Raw genomic sequence first — 26,239 nt, 5'->3', positions numbered from 1 at the left:
TTTGTGGGGGTAATAGAATAGGGTTAAAATCATTGAAAATTACTCGATCTCTCCCATCTGTGCTACACTTATTGGCCAAAATTATGCAAATTTCTGCTCACTTTAATGCTTACTTTAGGTGTAAAGAGAATTGAAATTAAAGGGCGCACAAGGGTGGTGTGAAATCATAACCAGCGAGGAGGCAGGGGAGACTCTGCCCCTGACAAAAAATGAAAGCAAAACTCGGGAAGGCAGGGGAAAAGAAAAGGAGTAAGGAGAAAAAAGGAAAAGAAAAGAAGGGGAGAAAAAAGAACAGAAGCTCATCAAAATTGGCCGGTGCATCTTCTGTGCATGCTGCCCGTTTCCACCAAATATTACCCCGATCATGGGCCAAGTAGTGTCAAGTACGGTATTATGTTATATAAGAGGAGAAATTTGAGATGTATCAAAATCTGAACAATTTTTCAAATTTGACCCCTTGACTTTTTAGTTATAACTCGAAAACGGTACATCGCAGATAGGTCAAAGTAATCCTTATGACATGAGGAAAACATTGGTATTTGACGAGCCCTTGTGTAATATGACTCCTTATTAGGGGACACGATCTTTCCCTAACCGGCAGGTCAGATTATTTGTTTTTTATATTAGGTTTTTTATAATCGGCATAGGCCTGCCTTGTAGATCATGTACAACTTCTTATAATATCTGCCAGTTCGAAATATCTATATCACCTATAAATAGGTATGTCTGGTTGACCAGATTTAAATTAAATCTTAGTTGTGCTATTATATTTGGTTTTACTTTCAAACAAATATATGATTGTATTTTTTGTTACAGTTTGTACTTTCCATTAACAAGATTTAGAGAACGAAGCATCCTAAAAATTTTGTATTCTCGTTATTGGCTAAAGAAAGAAGCACAGGAAATGATAAGTATGAATTCAATCATATTTCGCATACATGTACGCTGTAGGCTGGTATGATATAAAAAGTTGGAGAATATAACCGTCTCTTTTGCATGCACATAGGAATAGGCATATCGTATTCGTGCATTTAGAGAGGAAAAATGCTTTTAATTTTGAAAAAAGAGACCATGATTATTTTATTTGCATTTAGTCTCCAGTCTTTACTCTCTGCCGCAGGTTTTCTTCGGGTTCCCTCCTGCTTCCAAAACTAGACTCACTTCCATGATTGTAAAGTTTCGGTCCAATTTGCGTATTGAATATGATTGAGGGTACAATGTACCTGTATTGATAATGGCGCAAATATCTAAGTAGTTGAAAGTGCCAACAAATCCATTTTAAGATACAATACATTCGATACATTCCTGACAGTGACATTTATGACAAATCTCATGATCATTTCAATCTTGCAGGGGGGAAATGAAAGATATGTTACACATTTGATTCCGCCGTTTTTCGATGATCTGGTACATTCGGTAAAGAAATGTTCCCATGATCCGACTGAACAACACTTGAGACAGTTCTTGATTGCATTTCGTGTCTCCTTGCTACAGATTGTCCCGTAGATTGTTGGCTCGAATTTTCTGTCCGAGTTCGTTCCATGTTTTCCTTCCGACGACTACTTATTATATCTGCTATTGTATAAAGGTATGGGTTAATCGCTGAATTTATAGGTAAAACGAAGGTAACAGCCCATGCGAATACCGACGGAGGTAATGTCAGTACTTTGGTTTGAACCAAAATCCCGAGCACGATAATCGGAAACCAGCAAGTGAAATCCGTGATCACTATCGCAGCAACCTTCAGAGTCAATCGAATTTGAGTTTTCATTTCGGAGTTAAGACCCGCTCGTTTTGATGACAGATACACGGTTCTTATAATATTACCATAACATATGACTATTAGTAAGTAACAAACGCAGTTCAGACCAAGAAAAATTGCTGTCGAAAAGTACATTCCTACTTCTTGACCATTAGGAAACGATCGTGAAATTTCAATGTAAAATGGCCTGTAACGGTAAGACAGCAGTTTTGTAACACTAGTCGTTGTATAAGATTCGTACAAAGCCAACGGAAGGCCAATACAAACGTGTGAATTGTCATAAAAGTTTGGGTTTCTTCCAGCTAAAAACGAAGGAACAGTGCCCAAAGTTACTGACAATGCCCAAATTAAAGCGACTACAATTTTGGTTGATATACGTCCTAATTTGAAACAGGAGTGCGGGTATTTGATGCTGATAAATCGATCTATGCTGATGAGGGTTACGAAAAAAACAGATGCTTCACTCGATATAATCGATAGCGCTCCAGCAATTTTGCAGGTAATGCCCTTTCGCCAACTCTCCGCTTGCATAGGAAATGTTCCACCGAAATAAATATCAGCAATTGCAATAACGATCATGTACAGACCCATAAGGAAATCAGACAATGCCAAATTGTTACAAAGAAAGGTCTGGACCTTGTTTTTGTTATATTTGCTTTTATAGCACAAAATAAAAGCATTTCCACCAAGTGCATTCAGTCCAATAAGCCACATCATACCTACTAACACTCTATCTGATAATAATCTATCGCATGTAAGAAATGGTGATTTATTTGACGATGCACTACAATTGACACCGAAAGATACATAGCATTCACAGATCTCGTGTTGACTTGTAAACATAAAAATATCAGTCCGCATGCCGCTAAATACTTCATTTGATAAACCACGCAAACTGTTACCTTTCAAGTTAACCAGAAAAAGATCGTCCAGACCGCCTAGGATTGGAATTGTCTCCAGCATATTTTCTGATAAATCCAAAATAGCAAGTTTAGGCGTATTGATAAATATATCAGAATCGATGCGTTTTAGCATATTACCCTTTACTGTAAGTGTGTCTAATTTTCTCAGATCAGCCAAGATTTCTTTTCGTAAGGAGTTTAAGTTGTTGAAATCTAAAAAAAGTACTTTCAACTCTGTCATTCCTTTCATGATACCAGAAGGCAAATAATCAATTTTATTTACATCCAAACTAAGGACCTCTAAGAGTGTCAAATCTTTGAATAAATCAGATGGTAGTATCGTCAGGTTATTTTGACTTAAGCTTATAGACCTCATATGCTTCAAACCAGCAAATATACCCTCGTCAATACTTTTTATGCGATTATTATATAGCCTAAGTTCCTGCAAATGGACAAAATCACGAAATGTTGTATTAAGTAATTTTGACAAATTATTTTTTTCTAAATATAAATCAGTCAAGTTGAATAAAGTGTTCAGCAAATTATCCACTGTTTCTAATCGATTTCGCGCAAGATCAAGTACTTCTAAACTGGCCAAATCTTGAAATATTTCAGATGGTAATTTGACAATCTGATTTTTGTACAAGTTTAAAACTTTCAATTTTTTAAGACCTTTTAAAAGATCAGCGTCCATTGTTGTAATTTTGTTCTTGCGAAGGATTAATTCATTTATGTTAGTCAAATTGCTAAATACATCAGGCGATAGTACATTGATTTCATTAGCAGTAAGGTCAAGAACAGATAACATGCTCAAGTCATCAAACAATCCAGTTATCAATGTTGTTAAACTATTGTCTTCCAGATACAGATATGATAAACTTTGAAGACCATTAAATACTCCTGGTAATAATTGACGGATTCGATTAAATCCTAAATCGAGAGTTTTCAGTTGATTTAACTGTTTGAACGCACCGACTTCGATCTCAACTATGCTGTTTTCAGTAATATCTAAGATAGTACTAGACCTTGGATAGATAATCAAAATGTTTTTATGGTACAAATTATTTCTAACCGAACAATTAAGAAGTATGTGTCTTTTACGGAAAGTAGAATTGCAATTTGGTGGAAATGAAATCCTACAAAATGATTGATCTTGGTCACTACAAGTTTTAACCGCGTCATATTGTCTTACACTACAACTAGGCATTGTCTGATTTACGCCAGGAACAATAACATGCTCGTCTACGTCAGGACATTCTTTAGTTTCAAAATTGCTAGCTGATAGTTCAGTAATTACAATACTGACATCACCTTGCAGATTAAACCGAACATTCTTATGAGGTATACGAACACTGCATACCGCATCATGTCCATGAATAGTTGCAATCTTGTTTGGGCAATCTTCTACCGATTCATTCTGCTCAATGTACACCAAATAATCCTTTGTCAGATTCCCCAGAATTTGAACAGAAGTTGCCAATCTTGACGATATATGTAGACTGCAAAGGTATGTTGGATGTCCAAACAATGCAATGGTTTTATTTTCCTCGTCCCATTGGAATGAGCAATATTTTGAATAATTGGCACTTGTATTCCATGACTGTGATACGAGCATACTAGCTATTGCTACATCCAACGACGGGTTGAACCGATTTATAGCGATTGACGCAAGAACTACGACAAGAAGTTTCAACTTCATGTTCATTATCGATAACTTTGAAAGCGTTACAATCCTCAGTGTCGGTCTGATATTACGTACTCTTAAATTAAGAATATATTTAATTCCAATGCTATCTGACCAAACTTCTTTTAAAGCAAGCAAAAAACAGACTTTTCGTATCTGATTATGCCGGTAATACACTGTCCTTCATTTCTACAGTGTTAGACTTTACGCATCTGAAACGCCGATGAAATGTATATATACAAGCCCTGCGCGCCAAGGTTTATGTTCAGAAAATTAGCAATAATATAGTTCAAATATAGGTCCTTTTTACCTAAGTATGGTGCCTTTAACCAATCACAGTTCTGGCATATTTTACTTATCAAAATTACAATTAAATAACTAAATTGAATTTTAAATTGAATTAAGTTTTATTATTGTGAATTACTTAAAAGTGAACAGGTTGAAATGAATGGTATCTGGGGCTTTCTTGTCCAGGAACTTGGACAATTTTTATAGATGAAAGAATTTTATTGTGTATATTGATTGTATATGCTTCATTTCCGTATACCATGTTAACACAGCGTAAACTAATTTTTGCTTTTCGATATTTTATACTGCCTGCAGTTATTTGTTGTATAAAAGATATGTACCGTAATTTATATTTTGAAATCTTTTATGTTGTAAATTATTATGTAATATGGTCCCGGCACCAAGAGACTTTAATGGAAATAATATTCAACTCACAGACGTGTAATTGTTCATTTTATCTCTTGTGCTCATTTCATTTCAAGTTTTACTATTGGGGAATACAATTTCAAACTTCTTTCAAAATTAAATTAGAGACATTATGATGCAATCTAATTGTGTGTTACGGCAATTGACTTGAAATCACACTGAAAGAAATGCTCAATTTTCATTGTATTTAAAGAAAGTAATATGTTTTGTGCATGGCAAGGGACATTGGGTAATGACAATTTTGAGGCGGACTGTGCAATTTATTTGCTGCCGAGGGCGTGTAATTTTCAACAATATAATTGTGTATCACATGAGGACGAGAATCAATAAGTAGTTATCCGATTCCTGGGGATAATTAATTCCTTGCCCTTGAAGCTAGTGAAAATAAAGTGAATGTCACTCTTTCTAGTGAGTCCTTTGAAACATAGACCATGTTTGAAAAGTGTGAATAGGTGAATAGGAAATACGGTATGCGATCAAGGCATAATTAGGCATTAATTATTCACTTTGAGAGTAAAATGTCACCCCTCTGGAATGCTACTCTATTTGACTGATCACTATTCGCAATAAATAAATCTTTCTTATTTAGCCTACTTATTTTATATTCTGTCCAACGATCACTTCAAAATAAAGCATATACAATACTAGACTGCTCTGCATTCCCTTTTTGATAAACAATTCATACCATTCCATGCATAAAACAAAACACATCCTCAGTGACTGCCCTGTCCAGAGAAAAAAGACATGTTTCTCATGGTTGGATCTAGACTTCTCCGTAGTCCACTTGCCCATTTTGCATACTCTGGTTATTACATTTAAGCATAAAACGCTGATTTGTATTAATTTGTGTGCAATTGATAGATTTTCACATCTGATATTTTCAGTCACCGTACTCCCTCTGTTTGTTAGCTTCCCAAGTGTTCTCCGTAGTCCACTTGCCCATTTTGCATACTGGCTATTACATTTAAGCATAAAACACTGATTTGTATTAATTTGTGTGCAATTGATAGATTTTCACATCTGATATTTTCAGTCACCGTACTCCCTCTGTTTGTTAGCTTCCCAAGGATTTTTTACTCGGGCTTTCGCGATCAATAAACTGGTAGATTCCAAAATCAGAATTATTCAATATTGAAGTAAGCAATTATAATTATGCAAGATATGTTGCATTCAATATAACTTTTATTGTCACTAATTATCTAATTATATAAACTCTTTATGACCATTTTACTATATTGAACACTTTAATTCTATATAATAAACATCAGTATAATTTTGCGTTCAACGTAATGCGATTATCATGATTAATAATAACGTATTTTTTTATCAAAATTCGACTATGGCATAGTCTAGGTTGGATCAGAAGAGGATTGGTGGATTTTCCATGGTCAGAGGGAATAGAGGGATGATACTATTTTAACAAATTAAAATGGTCTAGTTCAGTAAACTAATACATTACTATTCGCCGTAGAAGTGGCGTTACAGGGTTAATCACCATACCAATGAGTTTACACTATTGTTTGATGTATTGCCCTGCACTAGACGTTACGCTGTAGAGTGATAAAGACCAGGCTCGCAATTTGTCCCCTTCATTTTGCCACAGTCCCTGATTTTGCATACCACTTTGTCAAATTTAGTTTCTCATTTCTTAACAAAATGCAAAAAAAAACGCAAAAAAAAAATGCAATGGGTGTAGTATTCCCATAATGCATCCTGATTATAGTGCAGGACAACACATTCAAAAATATTTCCACGGCGAATATCTATTCGATCATATTTCAGACACCGAGCGCTATCTGAACATTTATATGAATTTACATTAAACATATATATTATATGTGACTGGTCACTACGAATCAGCCGTAAACTCGGCCCCGGTCAATTTTGTTTTATTTAGTGTTTAGAAAATATATATCATAAGCTTTTAAAATAGTATATCATTTGACTTCAAACGATATCCAGAAGCGGGGTTATGGTTTGTTGAACTCTGCTCCTTCAACAAATTGTACCTTTTTTCTATTCTACGTGTGTCTCTTTTTCCACATTGCAAGTAATAAAGTCATAATTGGCGGTCATTTCAAATGGTCAACGAGCTTCAGTAATGTCAATTGTTGGTTATACATACCCAGACAAAATACAATGCAATTGTAACCCACCCTTGAACAGGATTTAGCCAAAGCAAATAAAGACTAGAGTTATTTAATGATTCTTTATGTAGACGATTATTATCCTCTTCAGCAATAGGATTATTGATTGGTTTAATCGCTATCAAATGAGAAACATGTCGCGCCTAATTGAGACACCTATGAATACGACCCTCACGCAAATTTTGCACTATATCTCAGAATACAATTTGCCGAGTTTACGGCTCATTCGTAGTGTCCACTCACATATTATATTCAATTTGTTACCATTATTTTTAGTGATTGTTTTTTCTATTTCACATTTTGGAAACAAAACAATGTGTAGCATTGTAATAATGAGCAATAGTTGGCATTCCAATGGAAATTATGGCTAAACATACTTATTCTTATAATGTTTTAGTGTTTTGTTTATTCGTATATCCAATGTTTACCATTTCCTTCTATAAATCACACTCGACAGCAGTCTTTGCCATTCTAAATATGTTTACTTTTATACTTTATACTGTGCTGCCATCTTATCTTACAAATTTATCAATCTTGAGAAACAAAATCCATCAAAAACAAAACCTTAGATGCAAAAGAAGTTAAAATGTCAAACGTCCGGACGAGCCTATTGTCATTCCGTCATCGTGGACATCCTTATGATTAATAGTATTTAATATCGCTATGTTAGTCTTAGGATTGAGTGCACAATCCTGCCAATGAAGACATCATCGTCACAGAGCATTTCGATAGGTTTCCTGCGTCTTGCATTTACAACTTCGACAACTGTACTTTCATCGATCATGATGGGTAGCCGAAGATGATGATGTATTGCCATTACGTGATCTTTACATTGTTGTGATTGATTTCATGATATCGCGATGTCAGTCTTATACATATATAGGAGAAAAACATTGAAAGATGTCACACATTTGACTCCGCCGTCTTCCGACGATCAGGTACATTCGGTAAAGACATTCTCCCATGATCCGATTGAACAAAAGTTGAGACAGTTCTTGATTGCCTTTCATGTCTCCTTGTTGCGGCTTGTCCCGTAGATTGTTGGCTCGAGTTTTCTGTCCGAGTTCGTTCGATGTTTTCCTTCCGACGACTACTTATTATATCGGCTATTGTATAGAGGTATGGATTAATTGCCGAATTTATAGGTAAAACGAAGGTAACAGCCCAAGCAAATACCGACGGAGGTAGTGTCAGTACTTTGGTTTGAACCAAAATCCCGAGCACGATGATCGGAAACCAGCACATGAAATCCGTGATCACTATCGCAGCAACCTTCAGAGTCAATCGAATTTGAGTTTTCATTTCGGAGTTAAGACCCGCGCGCTTAGATGACAGATACACAGTTCTTATGATACTACCATAGCATATTACTATCAGTAAGTAACAAGCACAGTTCAGACCAAGAAAAATTGCTGTGGAAAAATACATTCCTACTTCTTGACCATTAGGAAACGATCGTGAAATTTCAATGTAAAATGGCCTGTAATGGTAAAACAGGCGTTTTGTGACACTAATTGTTGTGTACGATTCGTACAAAGCCAACGGAAGGCCGATGCAAACGTGTGAATTGTCATAAAAGTTTGGGTTTCTTCCAGCTAAAAACGAAGGAACAATGCCCAAAGTTACTGACAATGCCCAAATTAAAGCGACCGCAATTTTGGTTGATAAACGTCCTAATTTGAAACAGGAGTGCGGGTATTTGACGCTGATAAATCGATCTATGCTGATAAGGGTAACGAAAAATACAGATGATTCACTCGATATAATCGATAGCGCCCCAGCAATTTTGCAGGTAATGCCCTTTCGCCAACTCTCCGCTTGCATAGGAAATGTTCCACCAAAATAAATATCAGCAATTGCAATAACGATCATGTACAACCCCATAAGGAAATCAGACAATGCCAAATTGTTATAGAGAAAGGTCTGGACTTTGTTTTTGCTATATTTGCTTTTGTAACCTAAAACAAATGCATTTCCACCAAGTGCATTCAATCCAATAAGCCACATCATAGCTACTAACACTCTATCTGATAATAATCTATCGCATGTAAGAAATGGTGACCTATTTGACGATGCACTGCAATTGATACCGAAAGGTACATAGCATTCACAGATCTCGTGTTGACTTGTAAACATGAAAATATCAGCCTTCATGTTATTAAATACTTCATTTGATAAACCACGCAAACGGTTACCTTGCAGATTAACCACAAAAAGGTTTTCCAGGCCGCCTAAGATTGGAATTGTTTCTAGCATATTCTCTGATAAATCCAAAATAGCAAGGTTAGGTGTATTGATAAATATATCAGAATCGATGCGTTTGAGCTTATTACCTTTTACTGTAATCGTGTCCAGATTTCTTAAATCAGTCAACAGTTCTTTTTCTAAGAAGGTTAAGTTGTTGAAATCCAAAAATAGTACTTTCAACTCTGACATTCCTATCATCATACCAGAAGGCAAATAATCTATTTTATTCACATCCAAACTAAGAACCTCTAGAAGTGCCAAATCTTTGAAAAGACCTGATGGTAGTATGGTTATGTCATTATCACTCACACTCAAGGACTTCATATGCTTCAAACCAGCAAACAGTCCCTCGTCAACTCTTTGTAAGCGATTATTGTACAGCGTCAGGACCTCCAGATGGACAAAACCGTGAAATGTAGCATTATCTATTGTTGACAATTTATTTTTTTCTAAATATAAATCAGTCAGGTTGAACAGATTGTTTACCACATTATCTACTGTTTCCAATTGATTTCGCGCAAGATCGAGAACTTCTAAACTGATTAAATCTTGGAATACGCCGGATGGTAATGTGATAATTTGATTTTTATACAGGTTTAGAATCTTTAATTTTTCTTGACCTTTTAAAATATCAACATCCAATGTTGTTATTTTATTCTTACGAAGGATCAATACCTTCATGTTAGTCAAATTACTAAATACATCAGGCGGTAGTACATTAATTTGATTCGAACTAAGGTCAAGAACAGATAACATGCTCAAGTCATCAAACAAACCAGTCACAAGTGTTGTTAAACTGTTGTATCCTAAATACAGATATGATAAACTTCGAAGACCATTGAACACACCCGGCCATAATTGATGGATTCGATTAAATTCTAAATCAAGAGTTTTCAGTTGATTTAACTGTTTGAACGCATCGACTTCGATCTCAACAATGTTGTTTTTAGCCAAATCTAAGATATTACTAGACCTTGGATAGATAATCAATATGTTTTCTTGGTACAGAATATTTCTAACCGAACAATTAAGAAGTACGTGTCTTTTACGAAGAGTAGAATTGCAATTTGGTGGAAATGAAATCCTACAAAATGATTGACCTTGATCACCACAAGTTTTAACCTCGTCAAATTGTCTTACACTACAACTAGGCATTGTCTGATTTACTCCAGGAACAATAACATGCTCGTCTACTTCAGCACATTTTTTAGTTTCAAAACTGCTAGCTGATATTTCAGTTATTACAATACCGATATTACCTTGCAGATTAAACCGAACATTCTTATGAGGTACACGAACACTGCATACCGCATCATGTCCATGTATGGTTGCAATCTTGTTTGGGCAATCTTCTACCGATTCATTCTGCTCAATATACACCAAATAATCCTTTGTCAGATTCCCAAAAATTTGAACAGAAGTTACCATTCTTGTCGATATCTGTAGACTGCAAAAATATGTTGGATTTCCGAACAATGTGATGGTTTCGTTTACTTCATCCCAATGAAATGAGCAATGTTTTGAATAATCGGCACTTGCATTCCATAATGGTGATGCTATCATACCAGCTATTGCTACATCCGACGACGGGTTGAACTGATTTATAGCGATTGGAACAAACACTGCGACAAACAGTTTCAAATTCATGTTCATGGCAGATAGTACAAGCGTAATTCACCAGCGAAGAAACTGCTCCGAAAGTGAAAAGCGATAAAGCTTCGAAAAGCGAAAAGCTACGAATGTGAATTGATTGGTGATACAAACTCTTTAAATGAAAGAAATATCTTTCTTCATTTGATCAAACTTCTTTCACGACAAGATAAAAACAGCCTTAGACTTTTCGACTCTGATTACGCCGCCCGGTTACGCCAGTAAACGCCGGTAATGAATTTCCGAACTCTCCTTCCTTCCTTCCGCCCTTTTATCAGGAGAAAAGTCGAAGACTTATCGCGTCTGATTACGCCGGTATTGTTATTGCTAAACTTGCCTTCTTTCCTCCCCTCTTTCACAAGCTAGAAGTAGTCCTTGACTTCTCGAAAACGATTTACACCGATATAGTAAATTGCTATAAACAAGAAATTCTGACGACAAGTATGTAGATATACAGTAGATGCAGGAACTCCTGTTTCGTACGTATGGCGGCTTCGACCAATAACAATTCACAACACATTTTTGTTGATAAATAAAACAAATAGATAATACCCGGGACTATAAATAGTGCCCACGCGGTTTTCTCGCCACTGATGTGCAATATTTGAAATTTCTTTAGATTTATAACAATTTTATTGTGTACTTTTATTGATTTTATTTTTCCATTTGATTACATCTCATTGTAACATGTTTAAACTGTTCTAAATTAAATTTGCTTTTCGATATTTAATATTACCTATATTTAAATTTAGTTGTAATAAAATATAAGTTATAAATACCTTTTTTAATGATTTATCTTGTCAAATAATGTGCATTTTATAATAAAATAGTAATGAATACTAACTCAAACCAGTGTAATTACACTCTGTTATATCTTACGCTATGTTTATTTCTATTTTTATATTAAAGTGAAAGTAAATTATTGAAAATGCAATTTCGAGAAGGTGTTTTTTTTTTCAAGTAAAGGTTACATTAAATAAATTCGGAGGAAACCTAGCCGTGTGTTTCTGCAGATACCACAACAAGATTTTCATTATTTAAATCAATATATTATTGAAAAATAATACTTTGATGTTTTGCAAAAGTTCATTCTACAAATCATATAATTTGAAAACTTGCTTGATTTATTGTTATTAATAAGTTGTGTACGTTTTACAAAAGTGCTGTTGTTTCAGCCCTCTTTACAACATAACTCAAGAACCACGGGACCTGCAAAAGTATATCTGTGATATTTGAATTCTTCTACGCACTCGCTATGAAATTATCCATGCAATTTTTGCCAACACTAACTATCACTCGCAAGATGCTGTGAACTACCAAATCGCAACAGTTTAAAATAGTTGCTAACCTTAAAAGGCAATATTTTCTGCAACGCTGTTAATTCACTTAATTGATTATGACTGGCAAGGTACATTAACATGCCAAGGTAGATTAACCAATGGGCTATTCCAGTTGAAATGCATACACTCCCTATGGAAGACATGACCTTAATCTTCCACACAGGGAGTGCAGATCTTAATTGGAGTTACCCATTTAGGAAACCCCATTTGATATTCACACTCTCTGTGTAGAAGATTAAAGTCATGTCTTCCATAGGGGTGTATGGATTTCAACTGGAATAGCACAATATTTGTTTTTACCAGAGGGCGGGTAGTTTTCATATGCGGTGCGTGACATTCACACGGTGAAATAAATCAATACGTTATCCCATCCAACCATTCCCATTAGATGGTTAAACGTATTGCCTTGACCCGTGTTAAAGTAATAATGTAAGATTTCTGGCATTGTTTTTCTGACTATGAGTTCCCAACGTTGAAACAAATTTGCATTGTTGTTTGTTTTGTTTGTTTTTTTCATGTAGATGAACACTATACATAGTACTAATCAAACGAAACCAGTGTTGTTTTTCCTGAATCTGGGTGCTCATTCAGTTTATCAAAAACTACATGTAGGGTTGTTTTTCCTGTGTCTGGGTGCCCAATACAATACTCTTTGACATCAGGAACGTAGCTTGCAGCCTTTTATGCCCGATAATATGAAATAAGAGAGGGTCATCTGCTTTTAGACTACCTCCACGATTGGCCTATACACTGCGCTATATAGTTCGGCACATATAAAATCAGAATTATTGTCAATCTTGTTAATATGTTAATTAGCCACGCCCATCTCATTAACATGTTAATTAGCCACGCCCACCTCATTAATATGCGAACCGGAAGTGACCTTTGACCCGAACCGGAAGTGACCTTTGACCCGAACCGGAAGTGACCTTTGACCCGAACCGGAAGTAGATGTCCCAAAAGACCATCCTTACTACTGGTGGGTTAGGACTTTATTATACCCACCCCTTCAATTATATTCTTGTTTTAACTAATATAATATTAATACCCCTCAATTACCCTCATTTTTCAACTCCTGTCCTCTATCTTGAGTAGCCTAGGTTAAGCTTGATCGCTATTCAAAACCAAGTCAACTCACTAGCCCTGCGGGGCAACCCTGATCTACAGTAAGCCAAAAAATTAAGGTACCAGTTATGTTCACCTCCTGTATATAAAGACACGGCGATCCCAAAACCCAAGGAAGATACCAATTTAAAAGTTGCAGTTTGCTGCATTAAATGCCCTATTGATTTGTACACAAAGCGTTCGTGAACAAGAGAACTAGTATAGTGCTGGGCTGAGTGATTAGCACGTTAAAATAATCCACGAAAAAAAGAGTTGGCACACTTGCACTAGACAATGGAAATGCGTGCCCTATTAAAATTGGGGAGGTGAGTGAAACATGCATGCAATATATGTGAAGTATACAGACTCCCCTCTATATCTCACCCTTCCCCACTGCCCATCTTTAAATGTTGGAGGGTCTCACGGACCTGTTGACAACATGGCTTGGTCCAACATTGAATTGGGGGAGCGGGGGCAGAGATATACCAAAAGACAGGCAAAGTGTGCCAACCTTTTTTTCGTGGATTGTAGCACCGTGCTTTCATTGATTAGAACACATAAGTGCAACTTTTGTTTTCGTTTCTTCATTAGGTTTTAGATCACCGTTTCCTTATTTCTCAACCAATTTCAACAAATAAGGCCTTAAATCAGAGCTAAAGAGTCAGGTATTGACTGCTTGTTTTAATTTTGACATATTTGTCTTTATTTAGGATATACAGGGGTGAACATACCTGGTACCTTAATTCTTTGCCTTACTGTATATTGCTTCTGACTAGCCCTCCGGGGCAACCCATATTGCTATTGCCTTTTTGTGGTTTTATTTCCACCCTCCTTCTCCACCACAGCCCCGGGATGCTTTAACTTACCTATTTACTCATTCATAATATGCTATCATTTTTATAAAGGCCAAGGCTACTTTTAGAGCTTCGTGGTAAGTAGCCTATTATAAAGGAAAAGGCACCACGGAGAGAAAATTATATATTAGGACAAAAGATGGCGCTTAAAGAAGATAATTTTCACGGCTTTTTGTAGCGGTCAGAGAGCTTCGTACCTTAAGAAGACCTAAATCTAGGAAAACCACGTTAACTAACCCTGTAAACCCAACCCATGTTTTTTTTCTATCGGAAGGGAAAGAAGAAACGAAATAGGAGAGAAGATGAACAAAGAAGTCAATTGCTACCAGTGGGATTCGAACCCGGACCCTTCGCAAGCCACGCAGAAGATCACCGACCTGTGCACGTGGGCTTCATTAAAAAAAAATTATATGTAGGTCTATTCAAAAAGTAATATTTTGATCTTTATGTGTCAGATCTTTTTGTTTCAGACTGTTTTGAATATTATATTTCCCTCTTTTTTGTCACAATATGTATAAATGTAATGAAGCTTTTTTACGTCTTAAACGTGCGTTGAACCTGTAAAGTTTAGCTCATGTTGTTTACACTTTGAGATTTCATATTGCGATTCCTATTTATTTGGTGTAAGTATGCAAATATGCAATTGAGAATAAATATGACATGACCTTAATCTAAACCAGGATGTACATGCTTGGTATTAAAAAACAACTTCCATGCATGGCCGAATAGTGCAAAGCAATGAATTTCAACATGTGGAAAGCGGAAGTAAACTGTGTCCATGGTGCGTGTAACAAGTAGCCACATGTATTTATACTTAGAATTGAATCTTGGTTGTTTTTTGAAAGGATTCATTTTCCATTTACGCGTGAGGTTAGTTGCCGGTTGGACAGCGTACAGTAAATTATGCTAGGCCTATATTAACATTACTGAACTACGGTAAGTTTTTTTGGGGAAACGCTGATAGGCCACACACCGACATCGCCTGGCTAATAATTACTTTGTCAGCAGAGATACTAAAATTAATACCCGGGATCGATACACGTGAATTTGCTATGCACGAGTTTGATATGAGAAGAAAATCTTTGGATACCGGTGTAGAAAATGATGAATATCTCCCGTAAAAGATTTCGTATAAAGAAACCAGATGTGGTCCCTTGCACTTGAATATATATTTTGAACAGATATGATAGTCGTTAGCTTGCGTCTTGAGAAAGAACCGTGCGTCTTGAGGCAAAAACTGACAATAATTTTGATTTATATGTGCCGAATTATATAGCGCAGTGTATAGGCCAATCGTTGAGGTAGTCTAAAAGAATATGACCTATGGTGTACCATGCTCGACCGCACATCAGCGAGGTCAGTAACCGGCTAATCGGGGCTATTGTCAGTAGCCTTAGTCAGATGTCCTTCGGCCTATTATGCGACTCAAAACTATTAAACAGGTCGATACAAAATGGCCATGCGTGGCGGTGGATTCAACCTACCATGGCGATTTCTGCCATGAAGATATCGGGGCGATGACACTGTGGGCCATAAACACATAGAGTCAAATAGAACTTCCTTGTGAGTATAAAGTTGAGTAGGCCTATGACTAACATGTTTTGCTTTAAGGGTAGACGCGGTATTGTTGGTCGAAGCAGCCAAAATATCGATTCTCAATATCTAAATCAATAAATTATTGACAAATTACACTTTGATGCTTTGCAAAAGTTCATTCTACAAATCAAATACTTTGACAACTTGCTTGATTTATTGCTGTTAATGAGTTATGTACGTTATACAAAAGTGTTGTTGTTTCAGCCCTCTTTACAACATAACTCAAGAACCACAGGACCTACAAAAGTATATCTGTGATATTTGAATCCTTCTACACACTTGCTATGAAATGATCAATGCAATATTTGCCAAACCTCACTACCATTCGCAAGATGCTGTGAACTACCAAATCACAACAGTTTAAATAGTTGCTAACCTTAATATTGACATCTGAGGTGTATTTAATAAGAATATAGGTATAATGAGCATTCCGAAAAATTTGGGGTCAAAACTCAAAATTGTTCCGATTTGTTTAAAACCTATTCCAAAATATTCAGAACCATAAAGGCCTTTTGAATCCTTGTGATCGACCCGAGAAATATTTTGGTAATGCTTGTAACCAAGCCATTTTGATATTTGACCCCTGTATAACCTTTGACCTCATATTTCTTTTATTGCTCTAGGGTGTCCACTGGGCACCTATCATTTTTGCCCTCTCAACATGTTAGGCATCAGCTTAGTCACAATGCAATTTTACACTAAAGGAGACTACTCGACGACAGGATACAATGCATCTGTGCAAATGGTACGGGAGATAGGCATAGGCTGCCCCTTTAATGTGTTTTCCGTACCTCGGTGCCATGTGACTTACATTTTGTCTTCTTTTTTTCTCAAACAGAATAGTTTCTAGTCCAACGAACAGGATTCGTGATTATTTGTACTATGGCGGAAGCTGATATTCACAAGCTTGACGGAGCACTTGACTACTTGAAAAAATGCACGGATTTTATTACACTAGAGGTTTATGAAAAGTTATACCTGATCAGCTATCAATGTGGCAACTCAGATGCACTAGCCAAGCATATTGACGATGCAGGATTTGGGCTCCTATTCCCGAAACTATGGGGAGAGTTGTCTGGTTACCTATATGAAGAGAACTGCAACCCTCCAGCATGTCAAGGCTTGGCGAACTTTGACATAATGTTATCATCATTCGTCAATTGGTCCTACGACTCGCATTATCTTTCGGCAACATTGGGAAAGTGTGGTGCCATTTCGCTCTTACTTAAAGGCCTTGAAAAGATTATACCATACCATGAGCAGGGAAATAAAGACATTGCAACGGCGGAACAGTGGATCTTTGGTATTCTTCAGAACGCTATTCAAAAATGCAGCTCGAATCGAGAAATCTACAGAGATAGTAATGCGGTCTCCATTATGGAAGGATATCTTAAACTTGATGCCAGATGGCAGATGGAATCAATTTTGGTCCTAGCATTTATTATCAACGATTCAGAAAGCGCATTATTGGCATCTTCAGGAATCAGTGTGGAAATCTTAACAACCGTCTTGAAGCAAGCCGTGAACATAGATGATCACAATGGAGTCATCGACAATGTCATGACCGGCAAGGTTCTTTATCCAGCAGTTTATTTGTTAGATGCTATCAACCACCTAGCCATTAATGACGCTAACAAAGATATCATTCAGGCGAATGGTGCAATTCCCGCCATCATTCGAATGCTGGATGATGACTTCCCTCAAGAAGATCAGAAGCTCGCAGCAGAGGTTTTGTGGAACTTGGCATTCATTGAATCAATAAGAAAGTCGGAGGTAATGCAGGGAGCAGTTCCAAGTAAGATTCTTCATATTACTTTATTTGATACTTATAGTCTGGTAGATAACCACTAAAATACAGTGTAAAGTTAGTCATGCCTGTCATATTTTTGCTTTCAATGATAGTTTCAGGTGTATTGGAATTTAAGCATTTCAAGATATCCAGTGTCATTTACACAGGGATCAACAATTTGGTTAAAACTAAATCCAAAATATTCCTCTGGTCATAATACTTATCAGTGTGTATAGCTATTACTAAATAGGTCGAGGGTCAACATTTGAGCTCTAAAACTAAAACAGACAATTTCCACCGATTTTGGTGAAATTGGTCTAAAATTTTTGGTCTTGTTATTGCAATCCATAAAAGAATAGTTTGAACTTGGTAGGTCATTTTGTTGCACACGATATATTCACAATCAACAGAACTGCACGTGTATTGACCAGTTTTGCTGTGTTACCTAGGTAACGAAGCATCTTAGGTCTAATACTAGGCTGTAGTTAGTGGTAATTACACGTGTAGCATATTGACTTTATATTTCTAATTTATCCTATTTTGTTAAAGATCAAATTTAATATAGGCTTATAAAAAAGTCCAAGTGATTGGTAATAAGCTTATTATTGGTTGGGATGTTCATTATTATATTTACAGGGCTGAAAGTCTTGAAGAAAACACAAAACCGAGATCTTGGAGTTGTATGTGGATCAGCGCTTTGGGAAATCGTTGGTGATACCTATACGGACACGGGTTCAAGTTCCCAATCTGCTGCGTACACATCGCACTACCCACCACCGTCTTATGAAGAAGCCATTTCAGAACCAGATACTGCTTCCACAGATCCTGCTGCTTCACAATCCGTTCCTCAGATAATGATCAGCTACCAGTGGAATTCCCAATCTCGGGCGGTGCAGATAAGAGACAGGCTGGTCGCCGCCGGATTTAAAGTCTGGATGGATGTGACAAATATGCGTGAGTTTTTATGTACATTCCAGAACTTTTGTGATAAGTTGAGCAGAATCTATCCCGGAGTGGAAATATAAATGACCAATAGGCCTATACGCGACAAAATGAAACTGGTTAATAGAAATTTTGAAGCACACAGGGCACACCGTCATCATCCCTATATCTTCGTGTTAAAAATTGCCGTGATAGTACGATGAATCCTCACGTTTTTCAACAACTACGCATGGTGATTTTGTTCGAGATAGGCCGTGCGACTCAGGCTAAGCATACAATTTGAGATTTTGAGAGCCTGCCACACTGTTTCTATTCTATGTTTTACGATTTTCGCATGATCAATATATGGCTGGCCGTAACCGCCACAACGTGGAGCTGCTACGCGTAGCTTACTTTTCGCTTCGCGGAGCTAAATTGACCAATCATGTTAGATCTTTTCATTACGCGGAGCCAGTGGATGCATCCTCGTTCCAGAGAGAGAAACTCTTGCCAAAATTAATGTTTACTATTGGGATTTTAAATGAATCGATTGTAAATAAACCACGACCAGTTGTACAGGATCAATACCATTGTTTGATTAGTGTATAGTCAATGTTACCTTGCATGCATGTGGCATGTGTGTGGCGTGTTTGTTTGTTTGTTTGTCTACTGTGTCAGGCCAGGATCACTGACACCCACGGTACTGATACTCTCATACTATCACGGTGATCATATTGTTGAATGTTGTTGACTTTAAAATAATCATGATGCAGTCATGTCTACAGTAGAACTCACCACGACATTTGAAGGACTTAAACCCTATTAAAAGCTATTAAACCAAGATAACACTCAATGAAAACAGCTCAACTATGTTACATCATATCTTCTCTGGTTAAATACACACTGCACTTGTGTCTGTTTTACCTGTGCAATGAGCAATGAGCTGGTATTATAGTTTCAGTTGGGTGAACGATTATAAAGCGAACGCAAGGTAACAATACTGTGGGCTTTTGTTTACGAAATGAGACAATAGTCTGCTTATTGTTAACCAGCGTTCTTGAAAATGAGAAGCTTAATGACTTAACACGGTTTAGAAATAATTTCTTCATATTTTTTGGTACAAAAGTACCAATATTTCCAAACACCTAAATTAGCTAAAAATTTAGGACATGTTACAAAACTATATTTTCTAGAATTTCAGAGAATACTTTAAATATTGGCCGGTTATTTTTTACACAGTGACGTCACCTAGGCAATGGCCTATACTTCTAACATACACTATTTGTAGAGGTCACGCGTCAATGGTGAGCGCACTGAGTATTGTGTATAGGAAAACGGACAGTAACTACAGTATGTATGGCCTACTACTAGTATATAAAGTAAATCCGAACTGGTTTGCAGTTTGCTGAAGGTCGAATTCCGCAGGCCACACCGCACAAGTTATACAAATTAGCTCCCGGCGATACACTGCAGATCGCAGAACTGTGTGCATGGTTTACCACCACTCTGCCTAGCTATATAGTTATGTACAATACTGTATGAGTCCCGGTATGAGTTTCTTATGAGTGCATGTCCATCTTAATAATAAGTCGGTTCGTACTTTTCATAAACTACTTTTTGAATCATAACTTTCGTGACCGAGGATATCTTGCAACTACGTGACGCTCGTCTGACAAATTCTTAATGAATAAATTCGCTTCACGTAATGAGTAAGTCGTACTTGATTGGTCAGTTTTACCTCCGAGTAATGAAAAACTCTAACATGATCATGATTGGTCAATTTGGCTCCACGTTGTGGCGGTTGCGGCCTACCATATCAGTACCCCATATGATATTTCTATTGCAAGAAAATTTTATTTGTTGTCACGTAAATCACAGGTTTCGTTTAAATTAACTACCTGGAAATTAAATTAACTAATTAGTGAGGACCGGTATTTTGCTGTGGATATGTTTAACTGCAATTTTGATGTAAAACATTTGAAATCCGCTGTAAAATTTTGATAATATTTAACTCTTTGAGAAAATATTTATATAAAGGAATGCATGTAAAACCAGGTGCAATACAATGTACATTATTGACACACTATCACTCTCTTTATCCACGTCAATAATAGAATATCGATTTCGTCGGTCGCAACACATAGTGGCGTACGGTGATTTTGGTCAATTTTATGAAATTTGGCTGAACGGTTTTATATATCAAGTTCTTCAAGTATACCAAGTTAGAAAGCTCAACTATACTTAATTAATAAATAACGTTAATTAATTAATTGACTTATGTTAACAATCCCGTAAGAATCCAATATCTTCCGTTTCACAAACTTACGTACGATCAACATACGCCATTATGTGAAACGGCGAAAATCGGATTTGATGACATTTAGGCACATCATCCGTCAATAATGTGGCGTACGCTTCAGAAACCAGCCGAAAACCCCAAATCTTCCGTTTCACATAGTGGCGTACGCGCGACTTACGCTTCAAAAACCTGCTGAAACCCCCAAATCTTCCGTTTCACATAGTGGCGTATAAGTTTAGAGCTAGATATATCATATAAAGGTTATTCCTTTTTAACTATTTACGTTACAGTTTAATAGTTTAATCCTTTAACTTCAATTTCAAATGTAATCGGTCCACTGAGAGATAATATTGGAGAAGTACTGACTATGTTATTAGCAGCCTATCCTTCAAAAGCGTTTTTCTCGAAAATGTATTTTGCGTTTGTCCTTCACGTACGCCATTATGTGTTGCGACCGACGATTTCAATCGAATTGAATACCTTGCTCAGTTTCGAGTTTGTAGTTGACTACTAAGCGACATAAGCGATCGATTGCTAGCCAATCAGATAGAACTCCTTTTCTTGCGTTCGGTGAAATACCACTCGCCCGTCGCTCACCAACGGAGTATTAAATTTATATTTATCGTATAGGAAGTCGACACTGTGCAGGGCATGTATAAATGTAAGCAGTAGATAGAGTAGCCAATACATTTTAGAATAGGGAGCAATTTTCTCAAAGGGGACCATCTCGGCTGCCGGCTTCCCAAGAGGCTGAGGCAAGATGGAGGACAATATCCACATGAGGAAGCTGGTAGCTGTTTTCCTTCTCCTCCCCTCATTGGCTATGCCACTGAATGTGAGCTCGTTCGTGATTCCGGTTTGATTTCGTCTTCAAATCACAATGTATACAATATTGAATTTCATTACACTTTGTAGAGAGTACCGTATTGCATGCATCTCATCTCATATCGTATTATTACTCTTTCACTTTCGCTATGGTTAATTCCAGGAGGAGATATTCTCACTGCGATGGCAGACGCTGTACAGAACTCTGACGTCATTCTTATCTGCATGACGGAGAGCTACAAGGATAGTCAGAATTGTAGATCAGGTATAACGCTCTGTGTTTACTGCGGTAAATTGTATAGACTAAATTTCTGATAATTGAAGTTTGCCCCTTAATCAGACACAGGTTCTCCATCAATCAGACCCAGCTTCGCCCTCAATCAGATACAGGTGCCCCCTCAGTCAGACCCAGGTTCGCCCTCAATCAGAACCAGGTGCCCCTTATTCAGGGATAGAATGTCCCTCAATCAGTCCCATTGACCCTAAGTGACAATCGGATGACTCACGCTCACCATTGGCTAGCTACAACATGTATTATTAATAGGACGTATATTGGCAGTGATATGTAGGCTGCTGCTGCTGCGTTGCCATAGTCCTCATAGAACCGTCGGCATTCTCTTGCGTGCTTTTTCTCTTGCCACGGCCATTCCACCATTAGTCCACATTCTGATGTTATCAATCCATCCTGTTTTCCTTCGACCTGGCCTGGCTTTTCCTTCTACTTCTCCTTCTATCGTTATCTGAACAATGCTATCTGGACGACCATACAGGGATATCTTTCTTTTCCCCAGTTGACTGAGCCCGACCTTATTTCTCTGTGATGCCCACTTTCTGACGGATCCATGCATTGGTTTTCCTATCTTTCCAGCTGACCTGAAGCATTCTGCGCCATACCCACAGCTCAAACGACTCTATCTTCTTGATATCGCTTTGTTTTAGGGTCCAACTTTCTGCACCATACAGGGCTATACTCCAGACAAGGGATCTCACCAGTTGTTTCTTCAGCTTCAGGCTGATCGCTTTAGCCTTCCATAATCCTAATAATTGGCTGGTGGCATCTCTGGCAATTGCTAGTCGAGCATTGATCTCCGGTATAGGCATATTTATCAATTTAAGACCCCGTATTAATTTTATTTCTTTAAAAGTAGATAAAACAAACAATGCGTCGTAAATTTAAGTGACTTTTCTTTTCCTTCAGAGGCCTCATATGCCTACAAGTTGAAGAAAAAGATCATACCACTACTCGTGGAAAAAGATACTCCAGATGGGTGGCTAGGACTCCTTCAAGGTATGGATCTCTACTATTCTTTTCATTCTGACGATCAGCTTAAGAAGAATATGGGGCAACTTCTGAAGGCCATCGGTGAAAGTGTCGGTACTGGAGGAGATACAGCTGATGGTGAGTGGATTGCAGTAGCGTCAGTTGTTAAGGGAGGGGCAAAGATGTTCCATGATGTAAATCATTTTGGTAATGGCGTAGTTGGGACTTTTGCCAGGAGGTCAAGCCTATATAGGGCGGCGCCCCAAATCCACCAAAAAGTGGAGGGCATAGGCGGTGGAAGCCGGGGACGGGGGACACGCCCTCCTAATTGCTTCCCAGGGGGACCGTTCCCCCTGCAAAATCATAATAGAAGTAGAAATAAAGCAATAATTGCCCAATGCATCTTCCTTTCTAGTCCGAGTTTTGGGCGAGCCAAAAATTGCAAGACAAATGTGATGCTTCTGCCACCAGGGGGTTAGTAGATGCGATGGTGCAACGCAACCTTCCCCTATCGGTCCAAAATTAAAAGATAAATTAACAAAGTGAGCACCTTTCATGCTAAACTGTTCCAAATAGCCCACAAACGCTCATTTTTAGATAGATGTCGTTCACGTTTTGCATCAGGGTGAATTTTTGTAGGGAAAAGGTCCACATTTGGAAGAATTCCCTACCCCCTCCCTCGCAAAACAATTCATGTCTACGGGCCTCTTTGTCTAGATTTTAACTCTGATACTCCGTGATGAAAAAGTCAATACAGTGACCCAAGAGGGGAAACCGAGTCATCCAACTGACCTCTCCCTATAATGCTTTTACTCTCCCTATACTTCTTACTAATAAATATTGCAACATCTGCAGCCGACATAACAAACTTTGCTAACGCTATTGCAGGACAACATCAAACGTCTCAACAAGACGTCTCAACTGCTTCACCACGAAAAGGGAAACAACTATCACCTGGCAGCAGCGAAGACGATGTACAATCGTGGCTACGAGACAGTAACCTCACAGAGCTTTGTGAAGCATTCAAAGAACTTGATGGAAGACACTTAAAGAGAATGCATAGAAACTGCTGCATAGATGATGATAAGTTTGAAGAGCTTCTCAAATCTGAATACAATATGAATCACAAGTCTTCCACAAAATTTATAGTGGCTCTGCAGGATGCATTTGTTTAAATGATCACTCCGTGCGGAGACACACGTGGGTTCTGATAGGACCAGGCTCAAGCTGAAGCTTGATCAAGGTAGGGTCTGAATTTGCCAATGTTATATAGGGCAAATGACGCATTTCTACAAATGCAATTAACATGTTGGTTCATCGTAACATGGTGGTCGATGACAGCCCCAAGATTGCGCGCAGATGTTTACGGTGTAACGGCAGCATCTCCAACTTGAAAAGATGGAGTTGCAGGCGAGGAGCTGAAACGAGATGTCAAATGTGAAAGTTCCGACTTGAAGTCATTGAGCATAAGATGGTTTCTTATCATCCAGCTACGGATATCCGCGACGCACTTTTCAACGGCAGAATGTCCATGTGATGATCGAAGCAACAGTATATCTGGCTGTCGTCAGCGTATACACCATGCACTCCAAGCGGTGTGCTTTAATGATTTCTTCAACCGGCGCAGAGTAGTAAGAGAATGCCATTTGTCCGAACACGGACCCCTGTGGAACCACCTATATTTGCGACATTTGACAATATGCTTAAGGGCTGGGGTATGAACGTTTGGACAGTATTTATTGTGGGGCATTAGAGCACATCAGACATATCGAATTGCATTCTGAATACGAAGAATGTCATTCTGATATCAAATAATTTTGATTTTTTGAAATTCGCAATGTAATACACATTTTATGGCAAATCATTAAAATTGATATTTTTGATATTTAACAGTACTCGAAGTAAACTTTATAAATCTGATGATTTATACTTAACGTGTATGTAGGTGGGATGAAAAGCCGACGATCAATTGACAATTTTGACCTTTCGTATTGAAGATTTTTTTTTTTTTTTTTCAAAAAAAATTAGGTCTTTTTGGTAAAAAAATCCATATCTTCAATATGAATGGTCAAAATTTTCAATTGATCGTCGGCTTTTCCTCCCAGCTACACTTTAAGAATATATCAATAGATTTATCAAATTTACTTCGAGGACTGTTATATATCAAAAATTTGAAAAATATCAAATTTTTATAATTTGTCATAAAATTTGTATTATATCGTGATTTCCAAAAAATGAAAATTATTTGATATCAGAAAGACATGCTTCGTATTCAGAATGCAATTCGATACGTCTGAGGTGCTCTCATGTTCCATAAAAAATACTGTCGAAACGCTCAATCCAGATCCCTTAAGGGTACTTGCCCATCAATTTCATTCAGGGGCGTGTTTGAAAAACGGCACAGCGCATTAGTAAAAAGAATAAAAAATACAAAAATTTTCACCAGGGTTCGAAACACTGCCAATTGCACTATGAATGCTAAAGATACCTACTGTGCCACAGGTGACTGTGGTTAAGATTCGGCGATTTTCAAACATATACATATCAACACGTTTCTAGTGTATTGAAAATCAGATTTTGGTAGGAAAACAGTCATAGAAAGACATATGACTTTACTTGTCTGTTTGTTTTTCATTTAATACAAATTAATTTTGATGAATTTAACTGATACGACTCTTAGGACTCGTGATAAACGACGATTAATTTTGTAATAATAAAATGAAAACGCTGGGTCACTCACGACGTCATTTGTAATTCATGTCAAAACATGGGGAGGACCACACACATCCGTGTTACTGTATACGTGCGCAATCGATACTCAATGATCCAGACAATACCGTTTGAATATACCGCCCTTATGTATGCACTTGCTTGACACATCTTGTCACTTGCGGGAAGATATACTATAGGCCTACCCTAATAGCTGACAATAGATACCCCACCGTAAATAGCTCTCTTCATTACCTCGCTGTGCTATTATATACGCGTAGTGTACGCACTTTTGAACCATATTTTGTTCAAAAAATGATATGAAGGGACTGTTTTCAGCTAAAATGTTGGTTATCAGCAGATGCTTAATGATACCGGGAAGTGTTGCAGAAAGGTAAGCGTACTTTTTAAAATATCACATATCAATGAATTTAA

General features: G+C 37.4%; 1 protein-coding gene across 1 annotated transcript; it reads left to right on the top strand.

Annotated features, from left to right (window-relative positions):
* Positions 1-15,211: 15,211 nt before the first annotated feature.
* LOC140142703 (uncharacterized) lies at positions 15,212-24,945 on the top strand. The gene is made up of 6 exons (XM_072164699.1): positions 15,212-15,340; positions 16,839-17,795; positions 18,426-18,743; positions 21,998-22,099; positions 23,033-23,233; positions 23,984-24,945. Exons 2-6 carry the CDS (start codon positions 16,883-16,885, stop codon positions 24,268-24,270), a joined length of 1,821 nt encoding a protein of 606 aa, XP_072020800.1. The 5' UTR covers positions 15,212-15,340; positions 16,839-16,882; the 3' UTR covers positions 24,271-24,945.
* The last annotated feature ends 1,294 nt before the right edge of the window (positions 24,946-26,239 follow it).

This window comes from Amphiura filiformis, chromosome 20, assembly GCF_039555335.1.
Source record: "Amphiura filiformis chromosome 20, Afil_fr2py, whole genome shotgun sequence".
Taxonomy (NCBI): domain Eukaryota; kingdom Metazoa; phylum Echinodermata; class Ophiuroidea; order Amphilepidida; family Amphiuridae; genus Amphiura; species Amphiura filiformis.
This window is presented reverse-complemented; position numbering and strand designations above follow the sequence as displayed.

What these genes read in the sequence shown, in the direction of transcription:
- LOC140142703 (XM_072164699.1), top strand. Translation starts at nt 16,883, where the DNA reads ATGGCGGAAGCTGATATTCACAAGCTTGACGGAGCACTTGACTACTTG. An exon ending in GATGGATGTGACAAATATGC is followed by an intron (nt 18,744 to 21,997) that starts GTGAGTTTTTAT and finishes GGTTAATTCCAG; the next exon opens with GAGGAGATATTCTCACTGCG. An exon ending in TGGAGGAGATACAGCTGATG is followed by an intron (nt 23,234 to 23,983) that starts GTGAGTGGATTG and finishes ACGCTATTGCAG; the next exon opens with GACAACATCAAACGTCTCAA.